Source organism: Dasypus novemcinctus, chromosome 15, assembly GCF_030445035.2.
Source record: "Dasypus novemcinctus isolate mDasNov1 chromosome 15, mDasNov1.1.hap2, whole genome shotgun sequence".
Classification (NCBI taxonomy): domain Eukaryota; kingdom Metazoa; phylum Chordata; class Mammalia; order Cingulata; family Dasypodidae; genus Dasypus; species Dasypus novemcinctus.
In genome coordinates, this window is record NC_080687.1 from 7,470,213 (window position 1) to 7,496,762 (window position 26,550).

Here is a 26,550-nt window from a genome sequence, read left to right on the forward strand (position 1 = left end):
GGCCTTTGGAAATAGCTGTAGTTGAAAACAAATAACAGATTAAATCCTTAAGTGGGCTGGTTAGTTGTTGCTGGGACAACAACAACAAATATCGTTTTGCATGAGCAATGATAGCAGTTCGAAGGTGGCCAAGCAAAAGGAAATTGCTTCAAAAGTTAAGGGAGTGGTTGGGAGAGAAAGTGTGAGCAGATGGAGATGAAGGCATTCCAACTACTGAAAATACTTGATGCACCCAACTGGAGCAGCATTCTTCTATGTAAAAAATTCCAATTTATAACTGCAGCTAAACTTTATGTCTTTAGCTCATTCTTGTTCTCTGGTAAATAGAAAAATAAGATTCCCATTTTACTGATAAAGAAACCAAGGGACAGAGTTCACAGAATTTGTAGTCTTTGTCTCTCAGATCCAAGAGATTTTGTTGTTTCTGATTTTTTTTTTAATTCATATAATTAAAGAGCCAGGTTATTCTATGCATCGGTACTTTGTAATTCCAAACTGTTGTCTCAAGAATCTTTTCTTCTATATAATAAATACTGGGTGAATTACTTTAAAGAAAAAAAAAAACTATACATCAGATTAAATAAGTAGCATGGCAGGTAGAATTACATGCTGCAACAAACACATGTTCTCAATATTAGGTCATGTATGTGTGGGCATGAGCCCACCGTAAATAGGGTTTTGTGAAGGTATTATTTGCCGTTCAGTGGGGTGATCTGAACCAGGGCAGGCCTTAATCTAGATTACTGGAGGCCTTATAAAAGAGAACCTGGAAGTCACTGAAGCAGGAAAGGAGAGGATATCGCCATGGGATGGGAGGCGAGATGCAAGCCAAGGAACCCCAATGACTGGGATGGGCTGGTGTCAGAAAGCTAGCATTTGGGGGAGAAAGCATGGTCTTGCCAGCATGTTGGTTTTGGACTTCCCCTAGCCTCAAAACTGTGAGCCAATAAATTCCTGTTGTTTAAACCAACCCATTGTGTGGTATTTGTCATAGCAGCCTGGAAAACAAGACAAGTAGTAACTCTTCTTTGTATTTCCCAGAAAGACAAATAGTAAAATGAACAAATTTATTTCTTCTAAGTACATACATACAAATATTACATCTAGAATTGGGTGGTACACTAGAACTCTGGGGCTGGAAACAACAGTTGTGATTGACCCAGGAAGATCTTTTTACAGATGAGCAAACCGACCTCTAGAGAGCCACTGTGGGCTATCTGAGATCACAGGTTATTTGTGAAGCTGGGGCAAGAAAGTACAGATCCTAGTGCAGTTTCAAAAAGTGACTGCTTTACTTTCAGGAAAAAATATAGCTCATTCCGTCAGTCACCCATCTCTAAAATGAAGAGATGTAAAGAGAAAGAAAAAGTAAAGTACTATTTGATAGCCACAGCTAATTATGTATATCCCAGACGCGTATTACATACCCAGGCCTCAAAGAGATGGCGCCATCCCAGAGAAACCAGCCCAAAACTAGTGCCACACCTCCAATGATTAATGCAGAAATCCATATTTGATTATGGACTTGACAAATCAGGGAAGACTAGACCAGCTAGGAGTAGTGTGGGAGGAACTGCCATTAAATATTTATACAGTACTGTGTACAATAAGAAGAATTGTGCCAAACATATAAAGTCCTTGCCTGAAGGAGTTTGCTGTCAGCTGTAAAGCTGGTTATTCCTGAGTTATTTGGTATGTTGCTTCATCAGGTAAACAATCCATCCCATACATCAAAGAATCAGGGTTCTAATATGCTTTCTTAGGAGAAAGACTTTACCTCTGATTATTTAATGCAAAAGTTGTATATACCTGTCAGCATATCAATAATTTTTAGACAATTGACTTTTTTTTCTTCTTTATTTTCTTTTAAATGTTACATTAAAAAAAATATGAGGCCCCCATATACCCCCTACTCCCCCTACTCTACTCCTCCCACATCAACAACCTCTTCCATCATTGTGGCTCATTCACTGCACCTGGTGAGTACATTTTGGAGCACCGCTGCACCACATGGACAGTGAGGACAATTCCTCTGACAAGGAATTTTTTTATTCTCTGACAAGTTTATAGTTCTCTTTCCTTGTCGAGTCCCTGTCCATTCTTTCTACTTTACTCTCCTATACTATTGTATAAAAATGCAATTGCTTGCTTGCAGCAAACATGACTCAAGCAAAAAAAAGAAGTGCATTGGAGTTTTGATTTTGTAAATCTGTTAGCCAAAAAGAAACTGTTAAATAATTGTACCCAATCAAGTGTAAAGAAGAAAAATAAATTTGGAAAGGATACTGTTTCAAGAAACATTACCTAGCTTGACTGACACATGACAAACTAACATCAGCTTTATTCTGGTTACAGTAAGTGGGGAAAGGGAAGTGGAAAAAGTGATGATGCCCTTGATGGGAAAAAGATTTTATTTAGTTCAGATGATGCTTAGAGGCACTGTATTATATTGAGCATTTACTTAAGTCTTCAAAGGATTTAAGGTATCCTATAAGACAAAAGTATTATAGAACTGGGATATATTAAGGAAGAGTAGAATAACAGGAGTCCAAGTGATAAAATAATTTGGAGAGAAGAAGGAAAAGTGATTTTATCAGAAAACTCATACTAAGGAAAACTGCTGCTTAGAAAATAATTTAACTCCGTGCACGTTACTGCTGGTTAAGACAGAGCAAGGTAAGTTAATGCAGACAGGCAAAGCATTCACTCATTCATTCATTCATTCATTCATTCATTCATTATTCAGGGAATACACAGTTTCTGCCTTGACAGGACTCAGAGCCTGGGGATGAGGAGATAGTGATACAAAAATAAACATCCATAATTAAATATTATAATAGCACCAAGTTTGTTTAGTATTTTATAAAAATTCTTTAAAATGCATTACATAAGGGAATGTATTCATTCATAGTATGGCTGATGATCTAGGTACATTATAACGAACCTCTGCTCAGTTTTTCATTTCATAAATAAATCATCTCTTAAAAGGAACACACCTATACAGTAAACCAAGTTGAAAACAAAACTACCCTCATTGAGTAATGCTGCCCATTTTAATGTGGACTTTTCACAAACTACTCAGGTATTAAAAATAGAAACTCACATGGTATTCTGCCAACTCAAGATGGTCTTACTCACTGAACTTTTAAGACTGTTTTCTGTTACACACCACTGAGAGATCATAAGCAAAATTCCCTAGCATGTCCCAGAGCAAGCTTTGTCCTCCATGTGACTTAGCTACATGGGTCACTGGGCCTGTTCAAGTGAACACAAACATGTTTCTGGCAAGAGAAATTCTCTCAAGTCAGGAGAAATAGGAGTCTTATCCCCTACTAATGAGTCTGCCAAAGTTTTAACTGACAGAGCTCTAAGCAGAATATGATCTTTGGTTTATACCATAAGACAGTCTGAGCACCAGGATGATGGGGAGCCGTCTCAGGCCTGTGATACGGGGGTCAGTGCTGTGTTTAGAGTAAGGTATACCTTAGAGAAAAGAAAGAAATAAAACAACTGCTGTCTAAACTCCAACAGAGTCCTGATGGAGGATGACTCTTGTCAGACTAGCAGTGCTTCTCAAAGGCAGATAAAATCTATTAACACATGTTTATTGCCCTTATCCAAAGGAGAAATAAAACTTCTAGTATCTTTACAATAAGCAGAAAGTTACAGCTTGGAGCCAGGCATCTCAGTTAAATCACAAGACTGAGAGACAGGACACCAGAGAAACAGACATTTTATTAACGACATTAATGGGGCCTAAAACCAGTTGAGATTCTGGGGCTATGCAGTCAAGAGGGCTCTCAATAATTGTGACAGACTCATGCTTTTCAAACTTCCAGTTCCCACCCAGGCACCACTTCGACTGCCTCTCTGGGGCAGAGGCAGACATGAGGCTGTTTAATGAACACAGGCTGCTGCATTGATGGTGCGTCTCCGGGCCCCACAAGGAAGAAAGTGGCATTTTCTCCTCACTTTCCAGAGTTAATACATTATAGTGAGGATAAACAGTACAGGTGGTTTATAAATGGGATTGTGGCTGAAAGCAGTAGTTTAGGGATGCAAATGTCAACTGAAAGAAGCTAGAGAATAATCTAGGGACTGAATAACCTAGTGAACCTGGAGGTGGATGAGGATTGTGGTTAACATATAAAAACAAGAATGTTCTATAAACTAGAACAAATGTACGCCACTGTTACAAGCTGGTAAGAATATGGTGATGCATGGGGAAATACAATTAATGTAACTTATGGACGATAGTTAACAGCAGTATTGCAATATTCTTGCATCAATGTCAAAGAAGGTATTATATCAGTGCTAAGGGTCAATAATAGCAGGTATGGGATATTTTTTCTTTTGGACTAAGGAAAATGTTCAAAGGCTTACTGGGGAAGTAGCAGCACAACTAGGTGATGAAGGTGAGAGCCACTGAGTGTGCACTCTGGATAGAATGTACAAGACATGGGACTGTTTAACACAGTGAACCATATGACGGAAGACGGACTATGATTAACAGTACAAATATGAAAGCATTCTCCCATGAACTATAACAAATGTACAGTACTAATACACAGTGTTAATAATAGGGGATGTATGGAAAAAATATACCAAGTGTATGCTATGGACCATAGTTTGTGGTAATAGTATGAACATGTTCTCTCATAATCTGTAACAAATGTTCCATAGCAATGTAAGGTGTCGGTGGAGGGGTGATGTATGGGACTTCTACATATTACGCATGTTTATTTTGTAAGCTCACAACTTCTCTAATAAAAAATAAAAATAAATAAATTTTTTAATAAAAGTAAAAGATGACCCAGAGGTTCTTAAACTAGGTTTCTGTGGTGATGACATGATGGTTGATGTCATGGGGCATGAGGCTGGGAATCAGGAGAGCCTGGATATGAGCTATCTGTGGCTTTGTGTTCTCTGTGTATAAAGTGAGTGCAATGTATCAAATGTACTCTAAGATTGCTGTCAGAGCCACAATTCAGTGAGTCTGGGATTCTCCATTGTCTTGCTGTGCTGAGAGCAATTTTCTTGTCTATGTATTTCAGGCCACAACTTTCAGCCACTTTCTATACTTGAACCATGAAAAACTAGGAAATACTCAGGCAGAGCTCTAAGAAAAATGAGGAGGGAAAATAAGAATTAAACTTTTGAATAAATGTCACAGATTTTCCAAGATGTCATATCACTGAAACATAAACAAAGACAAACTGTAACAGCTCATTGATGTACAAAGTTGGTAAGATCCAAGCTTGAAGAATCCCTATGACCCAATATTAAGAAAGGGTGCAGGGAAACGGACTTTGGCCCAGTGGTTAGGGTGTCCGTCTACCATATGGGAGGTCCGCGGTTCAAACCCCGGGCCTCCTTGACCCGTGTGGAGCTGGCCATGTGCAGTGCTAATGCGCGCAAGGAGTGCCGTGCCACGCAAGGGTGTCCCCCGCGTGGGGGAGCCCCACGCGCAAGGAGTGCGCCCGTGAGGAAAGCCGCCCAGCGTGGAAAAGAGAGAGCAGCCTGCCCAGGAATGGCGCCGCCCACACTTCCCGTGCCGCTGACGACAACAGAAGCGGACAAAGAAACAAGACGCAGCAAATAGACACAGAGAACAGACAACCAGGGGAGGGGGGAAAATTAAATAAATAAATCTTTTTTTAAAAAAAAGAAAAAAAAAAAGAAAGGGTACAATTCTTCCTAATTCACCCAATAATTAAACTAAAAAATTTTTTTTTGAAAATGGAGTATACTTCTTGCCTAATCATAGCCCTTAAGAGTTGATGGAAGAAAATGGCTGCTTTGGATGACATTCATGGCATTTCAAATTTTATGACTTTTACTTCAAATCCTAAACTATGCTGTGGCAGTCTGAGATTATTTTTGTGAATGCCAAAAAAGAGGATTATGTTTATAAACTGGTCTGTTCCTCTGGATGTGATGCCCTTTGATTGTATTAGATTCAGTGAGGGACCTCTCATTAAGTTTACTTGAAAAAATCAATTTAGCGCTTCTGATTGGGCTACGTCAGTAAGAGGTAGCTTGGGTTGAGTCCCTACCCCCCTGGTGGCTTCCATATAAAGAGACACTCTCACAGAAGAAGAGGGAACTTTGTCAGTTTTAATCCTGGAGCCCCAGGGAGAAATGAGCCATTTGCCTGATAAATTTGCAGCTGAAGAGAACAGAGCAGCTGAACAGCTGAGAAGGCCCAGAAAGAAACAAGCCCTATGCCAGACTGATATAGGAAGCCCCGAGAGACCAGCCCAATGCCAGCCTACAGCTGAGATTGGAAGAAGCTGGGCCCACGAGCCTCCAGGGGAAGAAGGAAGGAGAGACCAGACAGAGACCACCCGCCATCTTGCTTCAATGCAAGCTGACTTTGGTGAGAAAGCAACCTTGAGGTGGACTCTTCAGGACCTTGTAACTTTAAACTTTTATCCCCCAAAAATATCCTTTATAAAAGCCAACAGATTTCCAATACTTTGCATCAGCACCCCTTTGGCTGACAAATACATATGCCATGGTTCTACTGCATAGTATCCAAACCAAATGCTATGCACCACTCCATTCGGCAACAAGTAATGTGTAACAATGTAGTCCGCTGAGATTATAATTGTAGAGGACAGGAGATTAGAGGTTTGTAAACATGCCAATCCAGGGTAGAGGCAAAGGTCTAGTCAGCGGATTAATTTTCATTTTGTTCACAACTTTTACACATTAATCTATTTTATACTGTTTGTTTAATCCCAAACTTCTACTTTTAAAAGAAGAAGTAAAAGTATAAATGTACTACTTTCCTACAGCTCCCAAAAGTGATGTGGAATTTGGGGTAACATTTTCATATCCTCTACACTACACATTGCATTCTGAAACACAATGAAAGCAATATACAATGCTGGGCTTCTGTCTGACATCAAAATTTCACATTTGGCCATTTCTATCTCTGCTGCCCCGAAACAATACAGTTAGATTCTAATTATCTTAAAGCCATAAGGGACAGACAACTAGGGAAGCCTTTCAAGAAGAAGTAGAACCTAAGAAGAAGCTAATCAATTCTTACAGCTTCAATCTACCTCAGTTGAGATATAGAATCTGTTTTTATTCTAGTTCTTCTTTGGGGTGGTAGAGATGAAATAGAAACTTTCTATTTTTCTTATCTCACTTGATGCAGTCTTGTGTTAAGTCATCATCATTTTCAGTGTCTGGAAACTTTAAGAGAAACATTTGAAGGCACTTGTGCTGTCCTCCATTTAGGTGACTTTTAAGGAGCTTCTCTTCCCACAGGCAAGCACCAAACCCAGTTTCAGACCTGCAGGCCATCTTGCCCAGCATGTTATCAATAAAACTTTCAAAATAAAAACTACCCGAGGGCAGATGTGGCTCAAGTGGTTGAGCACCTGCTTCCCACATGGGAGGTCCCAGGTTGATTCCCTGGCCCTGGTACCTTAAAATAAATAAAAAAATACAGACAGACAGACAGACAGACATACCACCTCACATATTCCCTGCTGGGGAAGGTGAGGCTGCCACATTAGTTTCTTTCGGCTCATAATTTTTTTCTGTTTCCTCTGCTGAGCTGAACATATTAGAAAAATTTCTTCTGTGTTTTTCTCATACCTCTCTTCTCCACCCCCAGACCACTGGTGCAGATTTTGCATTTTCATTTCAGGCTGTCTCTGAAAGAAATCAGCCTGGACCACCCCTTCTCTCCTGCCTGCCCATGTGTGTATATGTGGGGATGTTTGGTGTGAAAACTTTCAAAATACAGTTGATTTATTGCCAATAAAATTATTGTAAATACTAACTGGGGTTAAGCATACAGTTTTCTTTTACATCCTTTTTGTTGAAGATGGACTGTACTGCGTGGGTATATTTGAAACAGCAAAGTTTGTTCTAATTTAGCAGAAATTAAGACAAAGTGCAAGGCCATAACTTTGGAATGTTTATACTCATCCCAAACCGTATTTAGAATATTACATAGTGATCTGTCCAAACTCATTAAAAGCAGTTACATTTTGGTAATATTTCCTTTTAGAAGTTGCACAAACTGCTCTTTGTTTTGGATGAATGTGATTCAGTAACAAAAGAAAACATGCTGTTATAGCTGACCCTATTTTTGAATAATGCACGTTCTTCACAGCTCTCAATGTCATGTTTGTTATTCATTAACTTTTCCTCATTGAGCATTTCTATATTTTATGTTACCTGTACTGTTTGAGAGCTTTTATTTTTAGACTTAAAAAGTTTCTTATCCATGCAATGTATTCTAATTGGTTGCCTGTAACAGGCATTGAAAAAACAATTTTAAAACAGGCATTTTAAAAACTGGTTAGGAGGGGACAGACAGAGCCCTATGGCACATGGTATGAGCAGAGTTGGGACAAAGACTTTGAGATGGGCAGCCTTGACCTTTGTCTCTGCTATTCTTTTAGAATGAGGAGTGGGGGGCCAGGAGGGAGCTTGTACATGATATAGCTCAAATCAGGGCAGTGATAGGAAAGAAAACACAGGTTCTCCTTCCCGGAGGGGACTCACTAGCCTAGAGGGTGGCAGCGCTGGGATGTGTGTGGTGGTGGTTGGGGAGGATGCGGATGGCATGGGTATACCTAATGGGGCCTTCCATTAATAGCTGCTTCCTGCTTCCTACATGTGAAACATGGAATAAAGAATAGCTTTGAACTCTGAATATCCTTCCCATTTCCCTTAAGTTTATAGGTCTTGACTAGGGAATGGGACAAACATCCGAAGCACCTTGAAGCCTGGCCTCAGCCTAGGCTTACTAAATCAAATCTCCAGGGCCAGTGCCTCTGGCTTCTGAAAAAACTCCTTCAATAATGCAGATCGGTACACTTTTGGAAACCACTGTCCTGAGGTTAACATCCCCTTCATTAAGCAGAAGTTTAAAGATCTAAAAGACTGAAAATATCATCAATTGTAATAAACGTACCACACTAATGAAGGATGCTGTTAACGTGGGAAAATGTGGGAGGGGTTGGGAGTAGGGCATATGGGAATCTCCTGTATTTTTTATATAACATTTATGTAATCTAAGTATCTTTTTTTTTAAAATTAAAAAGTGTATTAAAAAATAAAAGACTGGAAATACTTCCTGAGTGGGGCCTTGGGGAGGAACATGATCCTTTATCACTTGGCTGCTTTCAGAGGGCAAGAAGAGGCACAATTTACAAAAAGGAAAAAAAACAACAACAAAGAAAACCTGATGCAGAGGACAATTAATGCCTCTGAGACTTTCTGTAGGGAACTGTTTCATTGTCAAGCAGGGCTTCTGGGTCAGAGGACGTGCCCTCTATCTTAACCATCCAGTTGACATTTAGGGAGCTGGGTCTTAGTCGGTGCAACAGGAGTCTTAAGTGTTGTTCCTGAGAAGCACGAACACCGAAATCAATGCACCTGTCTCTCCTAGTGAAAAGCAATAGGAAAAACAGATTGCTGGGCATCAATATCTTAACTAGCATTGGGTCCTTCCTGGCACAGCGTTTTGCACCCAGTAGACATCCAACAAGATATTTTAGATTTTTGTCGATTCAATGTTAGTCTTTCTCATGTATATCTTCCATTTACCCTTGGGCATCTATTTCAACACTCAAAATCTAAAATGAGCATTTCTTTAAATTGCATCTTTCTTGCCCAGAAAAATCAATTACTCTCAAACTCCATCCAGTGTTGATTACTAAGATGCTTTTGTTTCCTTTAAGTATCAGGGTGGGAGAAGACTACATTATTTGACAATGGAGGGAGCACCATCAGTAAATCTGATCTAAAGATAAAAGTACAAACTTTGCCTTTCCACCATCCATGTGTTTTGAACTCCCAGGATGATCAAAGGTATACCTGGCAATCAGTTGATCAGCACGAAAGGATTAAGTCATGCCACATTTAGGAATGGAAGGATTTAAAACTGTGACTGACAAGTACTCTGACCACCCTGTAATTAGAGTCTTTACATGCTTGTCACCTAAAAAATAAGTATCCATTTAAAATCATTTTTAAGCCCCTACTTCCAGTCTATAATTTTTTCTAGATTATAAAGAAAAAATGGAGTTATTCTAATTCTATTTTGAAGGCCAAAGATTCTTTAGGTAGCTATTTTCCCAAAGTATTTGAAGCAAAAGAACATTGGGGCATAACCATTTCTTATGCAATAGAATAATTGGATGGTCAAGTGTCCCCCAAAACAATTTTTTAAAGTACGTTATTTATGCAAACAATTCTGAGTGCTTAAAAAGCACCACTGAAGTATATTGAGAAAATATAAAATTATATGGATATAAAAATGCATAATATTTTTGCAGTCTAGATGTGTATGCACATTTAGTACATTAAAATGGTAAGGAAATATGTGTGTGTTGGGGGTGGGAGCTGTTCAGTCTGCAAAGCTAAATATTTTCTATAGATCAAGAAATGGAAAAAAACTCCCTCTAGGCTGCCAGAAAGGTTTAATCCACTTAGCAATATACTTGTATGGTAGGTCCTGAATTCAGAATCCTGTATTATTATTACCATTATTATTATTTATTAACAACTTTTTTGTTATTAACAAGAAAAGAAAAGAAAAAGGAAGCTCAACAAGTTATGGAAATATTACTCCTAAAAAGTTCTTTTTCAGGCATTTTTATCTCATCTAATTCCAATTGCTAACTCAGTTGTTCCTCTAGTATTCAGAAAGATGCACAGATGAACACAGATTAAATGACATAGTCAAGTTCTCCATATTAAAGAAAAAAAATGAGAAAAAAATGCTTAATAGTATTCCTATCTCACAAAACCAAACCCCATACCCCATATTCTTGTTTTTAACCTTCCACATTAATATAGTGCTTTTGCTACAAAACATTACAATGCTGTTGTTAACTGTGGTCCATAAATTACATGTGTTATATTTTTCCCATGTATCACCACATTCTTCACATTCTGTAGTAGAACATTCCTATATTTATATCATTAAGCACAATCCTCGTCTACATCCAAAATCATTCTTGTACCTTCCCAATATTTATCCTCCAGCTCTCCTCCAACAAACATTAATCTTCCTAGACTACTCATTTCAGCCACAATCACACCCACTCCACAAAGATCTCTTGCTTACAAATCATGTACCCCATTTTAGTGAGAGTTATATTTCCTATAAATATTATAGGATTAGGATTTTTGTTTTCCTTCTTAATAGCTAGGCTGCTACTGATTGCCTTACTAAATTTTTTGTTTTGTTTTGTTTTATGAAAACAAAACAAAATAAAACCCACAACTCCATCCCCCTTAATAAATTTGTTCCATAAATACATATGATTATTTAAATAAACAGGCTACCTGCTGCATCAGTATTTTGGAGTGCAGAATGCCATAAATATCTAATTTTAAATAAAAAAATGTAAATTTTGACATTCAAAAAGTTTTTGAAGTCCAAACACTTCCAATGTTTAGATTTATTTCAAGTGGTGAATTCATTTACAATATTATATACAAGCTATTTTTTTTAAATCACAAGGACAAACCAATTATCTTCCTTCCAAGTTTTAGTTAAAAAAAGACTAAGAGATGAGCTTCCAAAAGCAAGGCTTTAAATGGACAAAATTAGGCAGAAGTATTAAACACAGCAAGGCTACAAGTAATTTTATTAAACACTATCACTGGTGTTTTTCATATTGACCAATTTTCAGAGGACTTGCCCAGTAATATCTTCATGTTTAATGGTTCATTTGAGAAATTAAACAGATCTTTATATCGTGAAGAAGAGTTTCCATGCCATTCCTTTTTGTGAGAAAATTAAAATTGAGTCTTTTAGTAGTGTCACATTATATTGAATTTATATTAGCAGAAGGCCTGATTGGTAACTTTGGATAACTTTCCAACCGTAGATTTGCAAAAGTTTTACAATCCCCCCTCCTATCCCATTTTAAGAAAAAGTACTGTTTATATTAAAAAATATAATCAGCTCCAGTGTATGTCATTTCATAGTATAGTTATGCATTATGCCACTTGAGTGTAACACAACCCCAGAAATCAGTGTTTTCATTTCCGTTTCACAGATGAAGACACAGGTTCAGAGAGTGAGTGATGTGTCCTAGGTTACATGTTTAGTAAATGGGAGATCAGAACTTGAACTCAGTGGTGAGTAGATACCGACTTTCTAAAATTCTTGGGCTGAAATCCTTTCATGAGAGGGAAGATTTGAACTCTTTGCCTTTGAGGCTCCCTCTGCTTAGGCCCCTGTGCATCACCTGCTGTTTCAGGAAGTCACAGCTGCCCATTAAGGAAGCTCTGGGACCAGATGCGCAGGGGTGTGGCCATACAGGTGTCTGACCCATGTCTTCTGGCTGGCTCCTCTTCCACTTTGCCTGACTCTCAACACTTCCAGGCACATACCAACACTATGGGACATGTTCCTGTCTTCACCAAGTGCAACCACTGCACTGATGCAACTGGTGCAACTGAAAGCCATCCCAGGAAGCACACTTTTGAAAGCTCTGGTTTTTGGAGGCCCTGACCAAGTTCTCCATGCCCCTTGAAGGTACGGCTAAATGTCATCAAGTGCATTAGCTTTCAGGGTTCCAGAATGACAGATCTAACAGGGAACAGAATAAATGAGGAGGCACAACAACTGCAGAGTGTGTCTCACTGTGTGTGTGACAGGAAGCCCCAGCCTCACAGTCACTTGGACGGAGGCCATTCCCCCTAAGAGAGACCAGAGGCGTTTACCCGCCATCGTTTTTATGACTGCACTGTGTCTCCAATAAAGACCTACATGCAATGAGGAGGAGAATAAAGCAGTCTTACTTTAGACTGGTTCAAAATCTGTTTCAGTTATAAAAATGTGGTTTTAGATAACTATCTTTTTAGATTGTGGGTTAAAAAAAAAACAACTTGCCTTTGGAACAGAATTTTGAGTTAAAAATGAGCCACAGCATTAGCCTCCCTTCTGGCAGCTGAGCCGGGAGAGTCTGGACTAGGGCTCCCTGCTCCCATGGAGCTCGTCCTCTGACTAAGCGACGAGGAAGTATGCGGAACTGCCTGCTTCCTCCAAGCAGATGACTCCTTGCAAGCAGATGACTCCTTGCTTTTCACAACAGAAGACTGTAAAATCAGCACGGTATTTTAAGAACTAGCTGATTAAACACACCAACTTGTTTGCTTAAGAGTGTTGAATGAACAACCCATTCTACCTGGCGTGCATGAGCCGCACTTGCTTCCAGGTCTGGATAAGATGCTCATTTTAATCCCACAGCCGAGAGGGTGTAGCACGCCCAGGACCACTCCTCTCTCCTCTCTTTGCTTTCTTTCAATGCTGCTGGAGCTCTTGCAGGAAGAGGGAGAAATCAGGCCGCTTTCTACTGAGCTAGATGCGATGCCTGCTCTGGTGGGACTGGAACCTGTGACCCTCAGACAAGTAACTCACTCCAGCATTCTATTGTTAAGTGCTGTGAAAAGGAAAAGTCCAGGTGTTTCGGGAAGCACATGGAATGCACCCAACCCAGATGTGAGGCTCAGGGAAAACTTCCTGGAAGAAGGGCTATCAAGCTGACGTGTGAAACCAGGGTAGGAACTGGGTGAAGCTGAGCGTATTGTCGTACAGCAGTGAGATGGGCATGTGTGAAGGGTGGGGGGAGAGTCTGAATTGGCTGATTTTGTTGGAATGCAAAGGGATGATGTCGTAAGAGATGAGGCTGGGGGCTGAAACAGTGGACAAATTATGCAGTTCCTAGTACTTCAGATTAAGGAGTTTAGACTTTATCCTCACAGCAGTAGTAACTGAGGAAGAATTTTAAGCAAGGGAATGAAACTAACAAATTTGCCTTTTAAATAGATGAACTATCTGAAGTTTGAGATGGAGATAGAGGAGAAATAGGCTTAAGAACAGAAGGGTCAGGACCTGGCTATCACATGGTCAGTCCAGAGATTCAGATCCCCTGGGTATATCTTAAACCCCAGCACCAACTACAAAGTAGTTGATAAAGTAATAGGAAAGGCTTGTGAAAAGAGATCACATCTGAGTCCAGCTCCATCACACAGAAACACAAACTCCAAAGAAGGGCCAACTGACATGGCACTGAACTTAATCTGCCATGACCATAAAACCTGTGGGTCTCTGTAGCCCTCAGAAGAACCAATACCTGGGGTTGTATCTACTTTATCTGTCTCTGGGACTCTGCTCAGGTGTGCATAAGGGCAACACCTCTGATAACCTCCCGGCTCTTTTTTAGATCCTCAACCGAGTTCAGCTCCTACACTCTGGTTTATTGGACTTACCCCACTCAGCTAACATGGAGTTGAAGAAGGTTAGCCACCACACCATAGAGCCAAGAGTGCCTACAACTGAAAGCAGGAGGATTGCATCCAGGATCCATGTGGAATCTAAGCCCCCTCTTGACATAGATGTGGAATGGACACAACCAATCCAAGGTCCACAGGATGGAGGAATAGAGTATGGATTAGAGTGGACTTACTGATATTCTGTTCATGAACTACTGTGATTAGTAATCAAAGAAAATGTGGTATCGGTGTGGAGAAAGTGGCCTTGGTGGCTGCTGGGTGTGGGGAATGGGAGGAAGAGATGAGATGTGGAGGCGTTTTCAGGACTTGGAGTTGTCCTGGGTGGTGCTGTAGGGACAATTACCAGACATTGTAGGTCCTTCCATGGCCCACTGGATGGAACATGGGAGAGTGTGGGCTATGATGTGGACCATTACCATGAGGTGCAGCAATGCTCAGAGATGTATTCACCAAATGCAATGAATGTCTCATGATGATGGAGGAGAATGTTGCTAGGGGGGGGAGTAGTGGGGTGAGGGGGGTGGGGGGTATATGGGGACATCATATTTTTTGAATGTAATATTAAAAAAATGAATAAAGACAAAAAAAAAAGCAAAAAAAAAAAAAAAAAAGAAAAGAACAGAAGAGTAACCTGGAGCTAGATTTGTGTGTCCTAAACACAGCACAAGAACTATATGAATATTTCATGAATGAATGAATGAATGAATGAATGAATCAATAAATCAATCAGAGCAGGACTGAAAATATGAGACTTAGAGGTAGAGGATATGAGAAAATAAAACTGTGTGCACATATGTGTGTATGTGTGTGTGTGTGTGTGTGTAAGGGTCAGAGTGAAAACTGATTGAAACACTGATGTGTCCTCAAGTATTGTATCTCATTAGACAAATGAAATGTACAACAGTATACAATATAGTCCAACGTAACGGAGTGGAAACACCTTCAATGATGGAGTCAGAGACCCAGGATGGAGCCCTAATTTTGCCATTTATTAATTTTGAGATGTCTTTTCATTTCTCTGACTCTCAGACCCCATATTAATTAGATCTGTTCTTATGTACAACTCTACAGCAGTATAAAACGTGAACAATGACTGCAGTCTTTGTATGCTTCCGTTTTTGGGTGTTCTTTGGGAACTGTGGCAGGATTTGCAGCTCACTGGCATTTCTAAGTCACCCACAGTAAAAAGAAGTGGAGTTACAGTTTACTTTAAAGGAACTTTAGAAATCAAGTCACCAATTTTTCAAATTTTATGCAGGTAACTCTTTAACATCTCCACTGAAGACCTTATAGTAAAAGAGCAGAGAAGATGGGGAAGGGATGGGAAAAGTCCATCTCCTGCTGCTGTCTCCAAGAAGAGAATGAATGGGGACTGAGATAGGCAGAAACAAATGATGTACTTGAAGTCCACAAGGTCAATGAGGTAGTGTGGAGAACATACATAGCCATTTGGGGACATGGTCTAGACACAACTCAGCTCTCCTAAGTTCACTACTCTTTCCACAACTCTGTCTATTAAATTAATTATGACTACTCAAGATCTTAGAAAGGATAACTTGTGTGAGATCCCAGCTACCAGGCATTGTCCCAATTTTGTAGCTGCAGCTAACAGCCCAGAGCTAGATAGCCTTACAGAAAGAAAGGGCAAAATGGGATTGGCTGTATGTGGGGAAGTGTGCTCCTGGGATTTGGTTGTTCAGAAAGAAGGAGAAGTCCTCCTGAAATATGGGAGTAGCTTGGTTTGGTTGTGGTAGCAAAAAGCAGGGTGAATTATAATGTACATGAGTCCAGGCATGTTAAGCCAAAGGATAAAGGAAGAGAGAAAATAGCAGAAAGTGAAGAGCAGGCCTGGAAGAAGGTACTGGAAGAAGCGCCAGTGATCCAACTCAACAGAAAGTGTTTCATGCTATGCAATTTCAGAAAAACAAGGCAGGCCTCAACTTCTTGGTTCCTCAGGAGATCAAGGTGGGCAGGTAGAAAGCTAATGATCTCTTTAGATACTTTAGACACTTAAATTGTCCTCCTTCCAGCATTTTCCATGTCCCTATCCCCTTCCTCCCAACATGCTCACAAACTTATACTCTCTGACCCACTGTAGGGTGGGGTTTGTTTTCCTCTACAGAGAGTTTTCACAACAGGGCCGCATCACTGAACCAAGAAATCGCTAAGACAACAACTTCCTTAAGAAATGTATCTCTAAATCATCTCCTAGCTATTTTCTAAAGCAGTCTAAAGAGTCAGTTGCTAGAGGAGTCAATATAATTTTTAGTAAAACTTGACTGAATTGCTTTTCGTTTTATAACATCATAGATTTAGACCTCAGCAGTTAGTTCTAACCTATCCTATAATGAAGACTCCAATCAATTAATCACAAGACAAAAAGGCCCCTTGCAGTTTTTCCTGGAAATTCCAATGCAAACAGTCTTGAAATGAAATTGACTCAATAATGTACATTCTCCCAAGATCACTTAGGTCTGTCCTTCAGGGTTCACGGGCACAGGTATCTGACACGATGCACATGCCTGCAATGTCCGACCACAAATGTCTAAGGCAGACACCAGAGGCCCTTTATCAAGGTGGAAATCCAAGTGTCTCCTGTGCTTGAATACATTTCACCATACATTCACACATGTCACATTGTTTAATTGCGTCCTTTACTACAAATGGTTTTAGGCTCTGATGTAAGACAGGAATTTGAAGCATGCATCTGAGTATTTAATGGTGTGAATTTCTGGTGCACACAAACATCAGCTTCACTCAACAATCCAATCATCTCGCAAAATAAAGAAAATAAGCCAGAGGAAGAAGTGCAGCATGGAATCCTCAGGACTGTAACCGCAAAGCAGTTCCCAGGTCTTGCTGATCCTGACAGTAAACAACATAGCGTCTATTTACAGAGCACTAAAGATTACAATAAATAAAGGAAATAAAAGGAAGAAAATCAGATGCTTTCAAGTTGAAAGATTATTTTAATTTTCTCCACTCAAACATGCTTATTTGGCTACTGAAAGCTATCAAACATGTCCCAAGTTAATTTTAAGGCAACACATCTGATCATAACAAATGAAATACAGACTTTACTTTTTCAACTGACAGGCATAAAGTTAAATAAAATTCCTACCTGGAAATATGGATGGTCTCTTTTTCGGACGCCTCAGGTGAATTGGTTCCAAGTTCTTAATATTTCTTTGCAGTCTTCCTCTAATGTCATTTCCTATGAGCAGTTCAGGTGGTAAGCTACTCCGTCTTGATGATTTATAATCATTTGGAGACGAATTCAGTTTGTTCTTCGTTCTGGAATATAAATTGCTGTCATCAACTGCCATTATAGGAGATACATCTGAGACTCTTCTCCAAAACCTGAGAAGTCAAGCCCAGCTGCAGCCAGAGTCACAGCCGCCACCGCCCCAGCCTCAGAGGTTCTCATGCTTTAGTCTGCACTTGTTTGGGAAGCTTAGCAAGTTGGTAGGCGTGGACTTGCACAGGTGTAGAATTACTAAGTAACCCCTCCTTTCATCAGTTAATAACACAGGGGAGGAGCGATTAAAAAAAAAAAGAACAACAAAAAAATCATTAGGTGCCAAAGACTGGGGAATTCGAACAGATGTGGCAGTAATACAAGTGGTGCAAGGGTTGCTGTGTGAAGTTTTGTGAAGTTTCTCCACTTTATTGGGGCAATGTCATAGAGCAAACCCAACTGACTATTTAAGAACAAATGTCGGTACAACTTGTAAGTCTAATTTTTCTAATTTCCCACACTCCTAGAGATTTTAAATGATTCTCAGGAAATGTTTCTACATTCCCTCATACCTTGGAGTTTTAAACTCCATACCCAGAACAAACATCCTTCTTTATTCCGTCTCTTACTTGGCGGGCAGCCAGCTGGAAGCTGGATGGAAGGAGATGAGAGGTGGCTGGCCATGGTGCGGAAGGAACCCGCTGCTGTGTGTGCCGGGAACCCGGCACCACTCCCCACCCCTCCCCTCCCATCCTGTGCCCCACCAAAAAGAGTTCAGGCTGTCTGGCCGGGAAGTCAGAGGTCCAGCAAACGAGACTTATCCATAGAAGTGATGACAGCCTCCACAAAACAACAAAAAAGCAAACACTGCTGTCCTTGCAGGGACTCTACCTTGCTTTCAACTAAAATGTTCAAGTGGTTAGGTGGTCTGAGGGAAAAAAACACCGCATTTCCTCAGTAAAGATTTCTGCTTGACCTGTCACATATTTTCTTTCTTTTCCGGACTTTGCATTTTTGTGTCAACTATTCCCTTCCCCCTTGCTCTATTTATGTGGAAATGTTTTGTGCTCTCTTCTGCAACAGACTGTAGAAGTCAGAAAGCTATACTTAATCATCTCTAGCCATGCCCAGGGCTATGGCCTTCAGCTCTCTTTCTTACACACACACACACATGCACACGCACATGCACACACACATATACACAGCCTTCTTGTGCTCTATCTGGTAGCAGTGTGGGTCAGGAGATAGATCTGCCTTTCCCCTTCCCAGTGCCAGGAATTAGCAGATACATAGAATTACAGAGGATTTGGGAGTCATTTCCGAAATCACTGTCTACTCTGGTCTCCTGGATGCCAAGTAGGTTTTATTATTTGTTAAAGTTACGAGTTGTGTCTCTTTACCTATATGAAAATATACTTCCACGCTAATAGAATTATTCTCTCTTCTCCTTGTTACCTTTCAGCCAACATTTTCAAACTATAACAGGTTTTCTGGGCAGGAAATCATTTTTTCATAAAGTAGGGTTGCCAGATAAAATACAGGACACCAATTAAATCTGAATTTCAGATAAAAAAAAGAATAACTTTTAGTATAAATATACCCCATGCAATATTGATTCTTCTTACATTTTTATTTGCTAAACCTGGTAACCTTGGTCCAGATGCTTTTTTTCTTTCTTAAGAGGCATTTTAATGTAGCAGTCTTATTCACATATTAAATTATAAAGTTATTTCACCAATTCTGAGAGCCACCTACACCATTTCCCTCCCAGGTTTTAGAACTACCTTGTCAATCTGGGGCTTACACAAGAACTTTACAACAATGAGTGGTTTGTACAAAACTACTTTTTAAAGCTCATAAGACTGCTTGAATCTTATTTAGCTTAACGAACATACATTTTTTTCTAAGTAAAGAAATAAAAAGAATTGCATTTTAAAAGTCTGAGGTGATTAAATAGCAGGAAAAAAAAAGATTCCTCAAGACCCTCAAAAACCTTAAGAACAGTGTTTAATTTTCAAATACATAGTAGGGTAGAGTCTCAGGGTTCAACAGATCAAATGTTTGCAGGGAGAAATTGGCCAGGGCTGAGCAGAAGCTTGAGCTCCTCGGTGACTGTCTTCTAGACATACTCAAGGAAGTCCATTTAAAAGAAACTCTATCTCCTAACATCCTGCATTTCAGTCAAAAGAGTTCCAAGTGAATCTTCACATTCAAGGGAGGGCAAAGGAAGGAAGCCCTCCAGGAAAAGCCCTTTGGGATTTGAATCCCAACTTTACCAGCCTGTAAAACCCTCAGTGTTTCATGCTTCACGTTCCTAAATTGTGAAACAGAAATGATAATAACTGTTTCTTTCCCAATTCATGGTACCATCATGGGGCTAAATAGGAGAGTACATGGGGCAAAATGGGAGCCTCTGAGGAAAGGTGCTATCACCACATACAGTGTGCAACAGGTAGATCCCCATGGTGTGTGCATTTTACTGTGCCTTTGTCTTTAGGAGGCTGGCTGGAAGCAGAGCCTGGTACATGTGCATCTGGAGTGCATGATGATCGCGCATTATTTATTGCATGCTTACCTGCTGGGTTCTACACTGAGCCTTTGACTCGCTTTGTCTTATGGATTCCTCCTACTCATCCTGCTTCCTGGAAATACACCCCCAAGCCCTGGGTCACACATTCTCAGCAGAGAAGGCTTTCCTCTCTGAGGATGATAGGGGGCTAGTTCACAAGGGGCGGGGGTGGGTAGGCGGGGAGGGAACTGTGCAAAGGTGCTGAGTGCCAGATCACCAACTGACCCAGGAAGAGCATGGATAGCCATCCTGTGCCTACAGTGGGGTACTGTATCATATAAAAGTGCAGAAATTAGCAGACAAGCTTGGCAGGAGGTAAGGAGGAAGGAGGAGTTATTGCTTAGTGGGTGCAAAATTTCTGTATGCAGTGAAGAAAGAGTCGGGTAATGGCAGTACAATATTGTGAAAGTACCTAATATCACAGGCTTGTATACTTGAAAATGGTTAAAATGAGAAATTCTGAGTTGTATATATATTACTACAGTAAAAAGTTTTAAAAAAAGTTGGGATAATTTATTACAGAATACGATACCGAAGGAATAGCAATAAGATGGCATTATATGTTTTAAAACAATACAGTAAAGTAGATATCTGGAATGTACCTACTTAAAAAAACAAAAACAACAAGCAGTCTATATTTAAAAACTGGCTTCAACTCACTAAAAACTGTTGATAATGCCTAACAAAATGTAAAAGGACATTTAAAAAATCTGGCTCCAGTAAGTAACTCTTCTCCTGAATCATCTTTATATATTCTAGAAACTGTGACACAGGGGTTTGCAGAAGCAGACTCTCGAACAAGCTTTTTTTTTTTTTTTAAGATTATATCATTCTGGAATTTATTGGGTTTTTAAAAACTCTTAGCAGGATGTCACAAATATGGTGGTACATACAGATGTTCCTCTATTAAGCTTACTAATTCAATCTTTTTTTAAAAAGTTATTATTTTTTTAAAGATAAAGATCACACAAAATGTTACATTAAAAGATATAAGAGGTTCCCATATACCACATTCCCCACCCCCCCACTCCTCCCACATCAACAACTTCTTTCATTAGTATGGTACATTCATTGCATTTGATGAGTACATTTTGGAGCACTGCTACACAGCATGGATTATAGTTTACATTGTAGTTTACACTCTCCCAGTTCATTCAGTGGGTTATGGCAGGATATAATGTCCTGCATCTGTCCCTGCAATATCATTCAGGACAGCTCCAAGTCCAAGCATGCCCCCAATATCACACCTCTTTTTCCCTCTCCCTGCCTTTAGCAACTCCCGCGGCCACTGTCTCCACATCAATGATACAATTTCTTCCATTGCTAGAGTCACAATAATTCTATAGTAGAATACCAATAAATCCACTCTAATCCATATTTTACTCCTCCATCCTGGGGATCCTGGAATGGTGATGCCCACTCCACCTCTAAATTGACAGAGGGCTTAGATCCCCCATGTCTGATGGATGGGATTCTCCTGCTTGTAGATGTAGACTCTCTCAGTTCTTGGTGAGGTGGTCGACCATCCTCACCTCCTTGTTAGCTGACCTGAGTAAGCCCAACGAACTGGGGAGTCGGTGTTGCAATTCTGCTGAGGCTCAGGGTCCAGCTGACATATCGACAGTCCAGAGATTCAAGTCTCCTGGGCATATACCAACCCCAGCACTAACCACAGGTTTAGTAAAAGTGACAGAAGAGGCATGTGTAGAGAAGTCACACTTGAGTCTAACTCCATCACACTCAGGAGCACAAATCCAAAAGTAGGGCTCACTGGCAAGGCACTGAACTCCAGAGCTATCTGCCATAACCATAGGACCTGGGTGTCTCTGAAGCCTTCAGTAGCACCACTATCTGAGACATGTGTAAGTGCAACCCCTCTGAAGACCTCCCGACTCATTTTGAAGTCTCTTAGCCATGTAACTCATTTGTCTTTACCATTTCCCCCTTTTATTCAAGGTCTTTTTCTAGTTGCATCACCAGTGGGTGCTTGGTTGTAATCCCAAGGCACCAGGGAGCTTCCCCCAGTGTGGGACATGACTCAAATAAGCTTTTAATGTCATACAGACTGCACCTTTTTTTAAAAGCTTTAGAACCAGTTCTTTCTGGCTAGAAATCCAGCTTCATTTGCACTTGCATTCTTCCTCATGTAATTTGCAAGTCTCAGCAAAATGCCACCGTAACTGCCTGGCTTTTTCTCAAATTTAGGTCGTGCTTAAGGGCACATTTTTCTGGGTTTGGTTGTGGATCTCTCTGGTGAGAGGATACAACATAAACAAATCTCCCTATCTATATTGCCTACCCACATGACCTAATGAGGAAGAAGTGATAGTTTATGTCTTATTCTTGTTTAAAGGATTGAACTGAAACTTACATGCATTAAAAAAGACAAGCTTTTAGAATATTTTGCCCAAAAATTTAGAGTATGGCAGCTCAGAGATATGGCTGGCAAAACCAGGTTGGCAAGCAACTTCCGTGGCTGAGAATGGACAATGGCCAGGGAACTAGCAGCATTTGTCAGGCATTCCCACCTATGATTTGACTATCATAGGAAGTACAAGTCCAAGTTCCATCCCAAACATGTCCATAGCATTGTAGGTCTGTATATTCAAATGCAAACTGAACATTTCCTGTTGTAATGTCAGTATATCTCCAAAACTGGACTCTCCAAACCTGCAGATCCTGAATGTCTGAATTTCTTTTCTTACTAAAATGGCATCACCATTTACCTGATGACTCCAGCCTTAAATGTTGCAATGATTCTCTCCAGATTGTGTCATTTTTCCTTACCCCTTACACATCCTCTGAGTTATGTCCTAGTCTATACTCCTGCTGTGACTGCCAGTTGTAATCCTCTTTCTCTTACCTGGGCTATTGCTTTAGACTCCCAACTGGTCTAGTCACTGCTATCTTACTTCCTTACACATTCTACCTTTGACTTGCCATTTGGTCCTTCAAATCTTAGCAGACTTCCCTTGGTTAGCCCATTTCCCTCTTAAAAATGCCACTCAGGATTGGGCAGAATATATCTGATGTGCTGATCAATCCAGGGAGTCATGAAGCTACTTCACTCCTTGGTATGGAAACTATGCGTCTATGAATGCAACACAAGATTCCTTTAGCTTTTAGTGTAGTCATATCTCCCTATTATCTTTCTTATGGGTTCACCTACGAAAACTCCCAATATGAGAAGGCCTTGTTCTTCCTGGGCCTGGGCTACAGGCTTTTTGACATGCATCAGGGTCTTTTATGTTGTCTCAATCTTATTTCACTTTGTTGGTTTTGGTTTTATTAGTTCCAGCATTTGATTTCTTTTACACGTTTTGGATTTGATTTGGGGGGTGGCAGAAAGAGTGGTATTCATAAGCTTTTTTTTTTAAAGATTTATTTTTTATTTATTTCTCTCCCCTCCCCCCCCCCCCCAAGTTGTCTGCTCTCTGCGTCCATTCGCTGTGTGTTCCTCCATGACCCACTTCTATCCTTATCAGCGGCACTGGGAGTCTGTGTTTCTTTTTGTTGTGTCAGCTCTCCATGTGTGCAGTGTCATTCCTGGGTAGGCTGCACTTTCTTTTGCACTGAGTGGCTCTCCCTAAGGAGTGCATTCCCTGCGCGTGGGGCTCCCCAACGTGGGGGACACCCCTGCGTGGCATGGCATTCCTAGCGCACATCAGCGCTGCACATGCGCCAGCTCGACACGGGTCAAGGAGGCCCAGGGTCTGAACCACGGACCTCCCATGTGGTAGGCGGATGCCCTATCCATTGGGCCAACTCCACCTCCCCATAAGCTTTTAATTTTTTTTTATTCACAAAGGGTTCCCTGACTGTGGCAGTTTGAGATTATTTATGAACTCCAAGAAGAGAAAGATTATGTTTGTAAATTAATCTATTCCTCTGGGTGTGATACCCTTTGAATGTATTAGATTCAGCTGACATGTTTTGATTAAATTACCTGTTAAGATTAGGGCTTCGATTCCACTATGTCCATAAGGTGTGACTCAGATTGAGTCCCTACCCCCTTGGTGGGCCGACATAAATGCACACTCACTCAAGAAGACACATGGCAAGAGGAGAAAGTTCTGTTATGTTTGATCCTGGGGATCCTGGAGAGAGCTAAGCCATTCTCCTGATAGTTTGCAGCTGAAGAGAACAGAGCAGCTGAGCAGCTGAGAAGGCCTGGAAAGAAATGAGCCCTATGCCAGAGACTGATACAGGAATCCCTGAGAGACCAGGCAGAGATGGCCCTCCATCTTGCTTCAACACATGGCAACTGACTTTGTTGAAAAAGCAGCTTTAAGTTCGATCCTTTAGGGCCTTGTAACTGTAAGCTTTTACCCCAAATAAATACTCTTTATAAAAGCCAACAGACTTCTGGTACTTTGCATCAGCACCCCTTTGCCTGACTAATACACTGAGCTAAAAAATCCAACTTATATAATTTGGACTTATATAATTTGGACTTAGAAATAAATCATGGTTCACTAAATCCAACCTATTTGATTTCCTAGTGTTTTGATTTGCCAATCTCTCAAAAGGAAGTAAATTTTGCTTCTTTCCTCAATGTCTTGTGTGAATTAACTAAGTAATGGCTGATACCCTTAGATACAAGGTTTTACTCATTATTGAGTCCTAGCTAGCTTCAAGGACACTTTGCCAAAAGTTGGGACTATCTTAACCTATAAAATGTGCCTTAATTTTCCACTTCAATTGCCCCAGGCTCCCTATCATCTCAGATGTATCTATCCATCCATCCACCCATTTTTTTTTATCAGTTTCTAGGTTTTAAAAAGTTCATCTGTTTTATATCATTTATAGAAGCTAGGAACAGTTCAAATATTAGAAACCAAACTTCCCATAAGCCAAACCAACATCTTTCTACCCCTATTGTGTCATTTGAGGTTCATTTGTGAATTCCAGAAAAAATGTTTTTTAACCAATCCATTCCTGTGGGTGTGAGACTCTTTGATTGTATCAGGTTCAGTTAAGTGACCTTGATCAGATCACTTGATTATATGGATTCTGATTGGACTATGTCAATGAGGCATGACTCAGGTTGAGTCTGTGCCCTCTTACTGGAGCCTGATATAAACTGAGAACATACAGGAAAACGTAGAGAAAGAAGCTACCATTTTTATCTTTCCATGTGAGAGATGACTTAAGGATTGCTAGCAGCTGAAGCTGATGGATGAAAGCCCCAAGAAGCTGGGCCCATGGAGCAGCTCAAGGCTGAAGAGACAAGCCATAGGCTTGATTGCCCACTGCTGAGCTCAAGGAGATGGTAGATTCCGGAGGGGAAGGCAAGGACTTTGACAGATATTAGGTACCATCTTGCTTTGTCACACAGCAGGACACCATGATCATCAGTAGTTGACAGTAGTTGGACATGTCTTGGCTTTGGAACTGTAAGATTTTCCCCTAATAAAATTCCCACTATAAAAGCCAACTGATTTCTGGTATTTTTGCATTGGCAGCCTTTGGCAAACTAATATACCTATAAAAGATAACTATAGGGAAATGGACTTGGCCCAGTGGTTAGGGCGTCCGTCTACCACATGGGAGGTCCACGGTTCAAACCCCGGGCCTCCTTGACCCGTGTGGAGCTGGCCCATGCACAGAGCTGATGCACGCAAGGAGTGCCCTGCCATGCAGGGGTTTCCCCGGCACAGGGCAGCCCCACGCGTAAGGAGTGCGCCCCATAAGGAGAGCCACCCAGCGCGAAAGAAAGTGCAGCCTGCCCAAGAATGGTGCCACGCACACGGAGAGCTGACACAAGATGATGCAGCAAAAAGAAACACAGAATCCCGTGCCACTGACGACAACAGAAGCGGACAAAGAAGACGCAGCAAATAGACACACAGAACAGACAACCAGGGTCGGGGGGAGGGCGGAGGGAAGAGAAATAAATAAAATAAATAATTCTTAAAAAAAAAAAAGTCTAGGAAGTTCTGCAAACCATTATCTCTTCATACCAAGCAAGGGAGCATGTTTAAGGTTCTTGAGATCGCAGCAAAGGACCCTGCATAACTTTTATTTAAGCTGGCGTTTTCCAAACATCTTTGAATATAGAGTTTTCTCTCTTTCTTTTCTATATAATAACTATTGATATCCTTCAGCTCTGATGTTCTGTAAAACAAAGCTTGGAAAGTGTTGCTCTTGCACAAAGCTGATGACCATGCAGGGTGTTGTGACAGGCCATGGTAGGAAATGACTGAAAGAAGCTTTGTGATGTTACTTAAATTCCTGCACATTGTTTGCCAGGTGCCCCTCTCCTACAAGTAGGATAGGCCTTCATGCTTTGTAACCGATGTGCTCAATTAACTACTTTCACCTGTGCTAAAGCAGGTGCACCAGAGAAAAATTCAAATAATTTCTATGAGCCTCAGGAGTTCAATACAAGCCAAATGCTGTCCTTATAATTGTAATTTATACAGCAAATAAAGATATGAATTTGTGCTCTTCTAGC

At 40.5% G+C, this 26,550-nt stretch overlaps 1 protein-coding gene across 3 annotated transcripts in view; it reads right to left on the reverse strand.

Annotated features, from left to right (window-relative positions):
- The window catches only part of FRY (FRY microtubule binding protein), a 443,412-nt gene that overhangs the window by 321,915 nt on the left and 94,947 nt on the right, over positions 1–26,550 (reverse strand). For 2 of the 3 annotated variants that reach the window (XM_058276985.2, XM_012519809.4), the window contains exon 1: positions 17,408–17,721. In XM_058276985.2, coding sequence (XP_058132968.1) covers positions 17,408–17,612 — 205 coding nt within the window. In that variant the 5' untranslated portion in view covers positions 17,613–17,721. Of the gene's footprint in view, positions 1–17,407; positions 17,722–26,550 lie in introns of those variants that run through there. The other variant, XM_071208166.1, reaches the window with a different exon arrangement.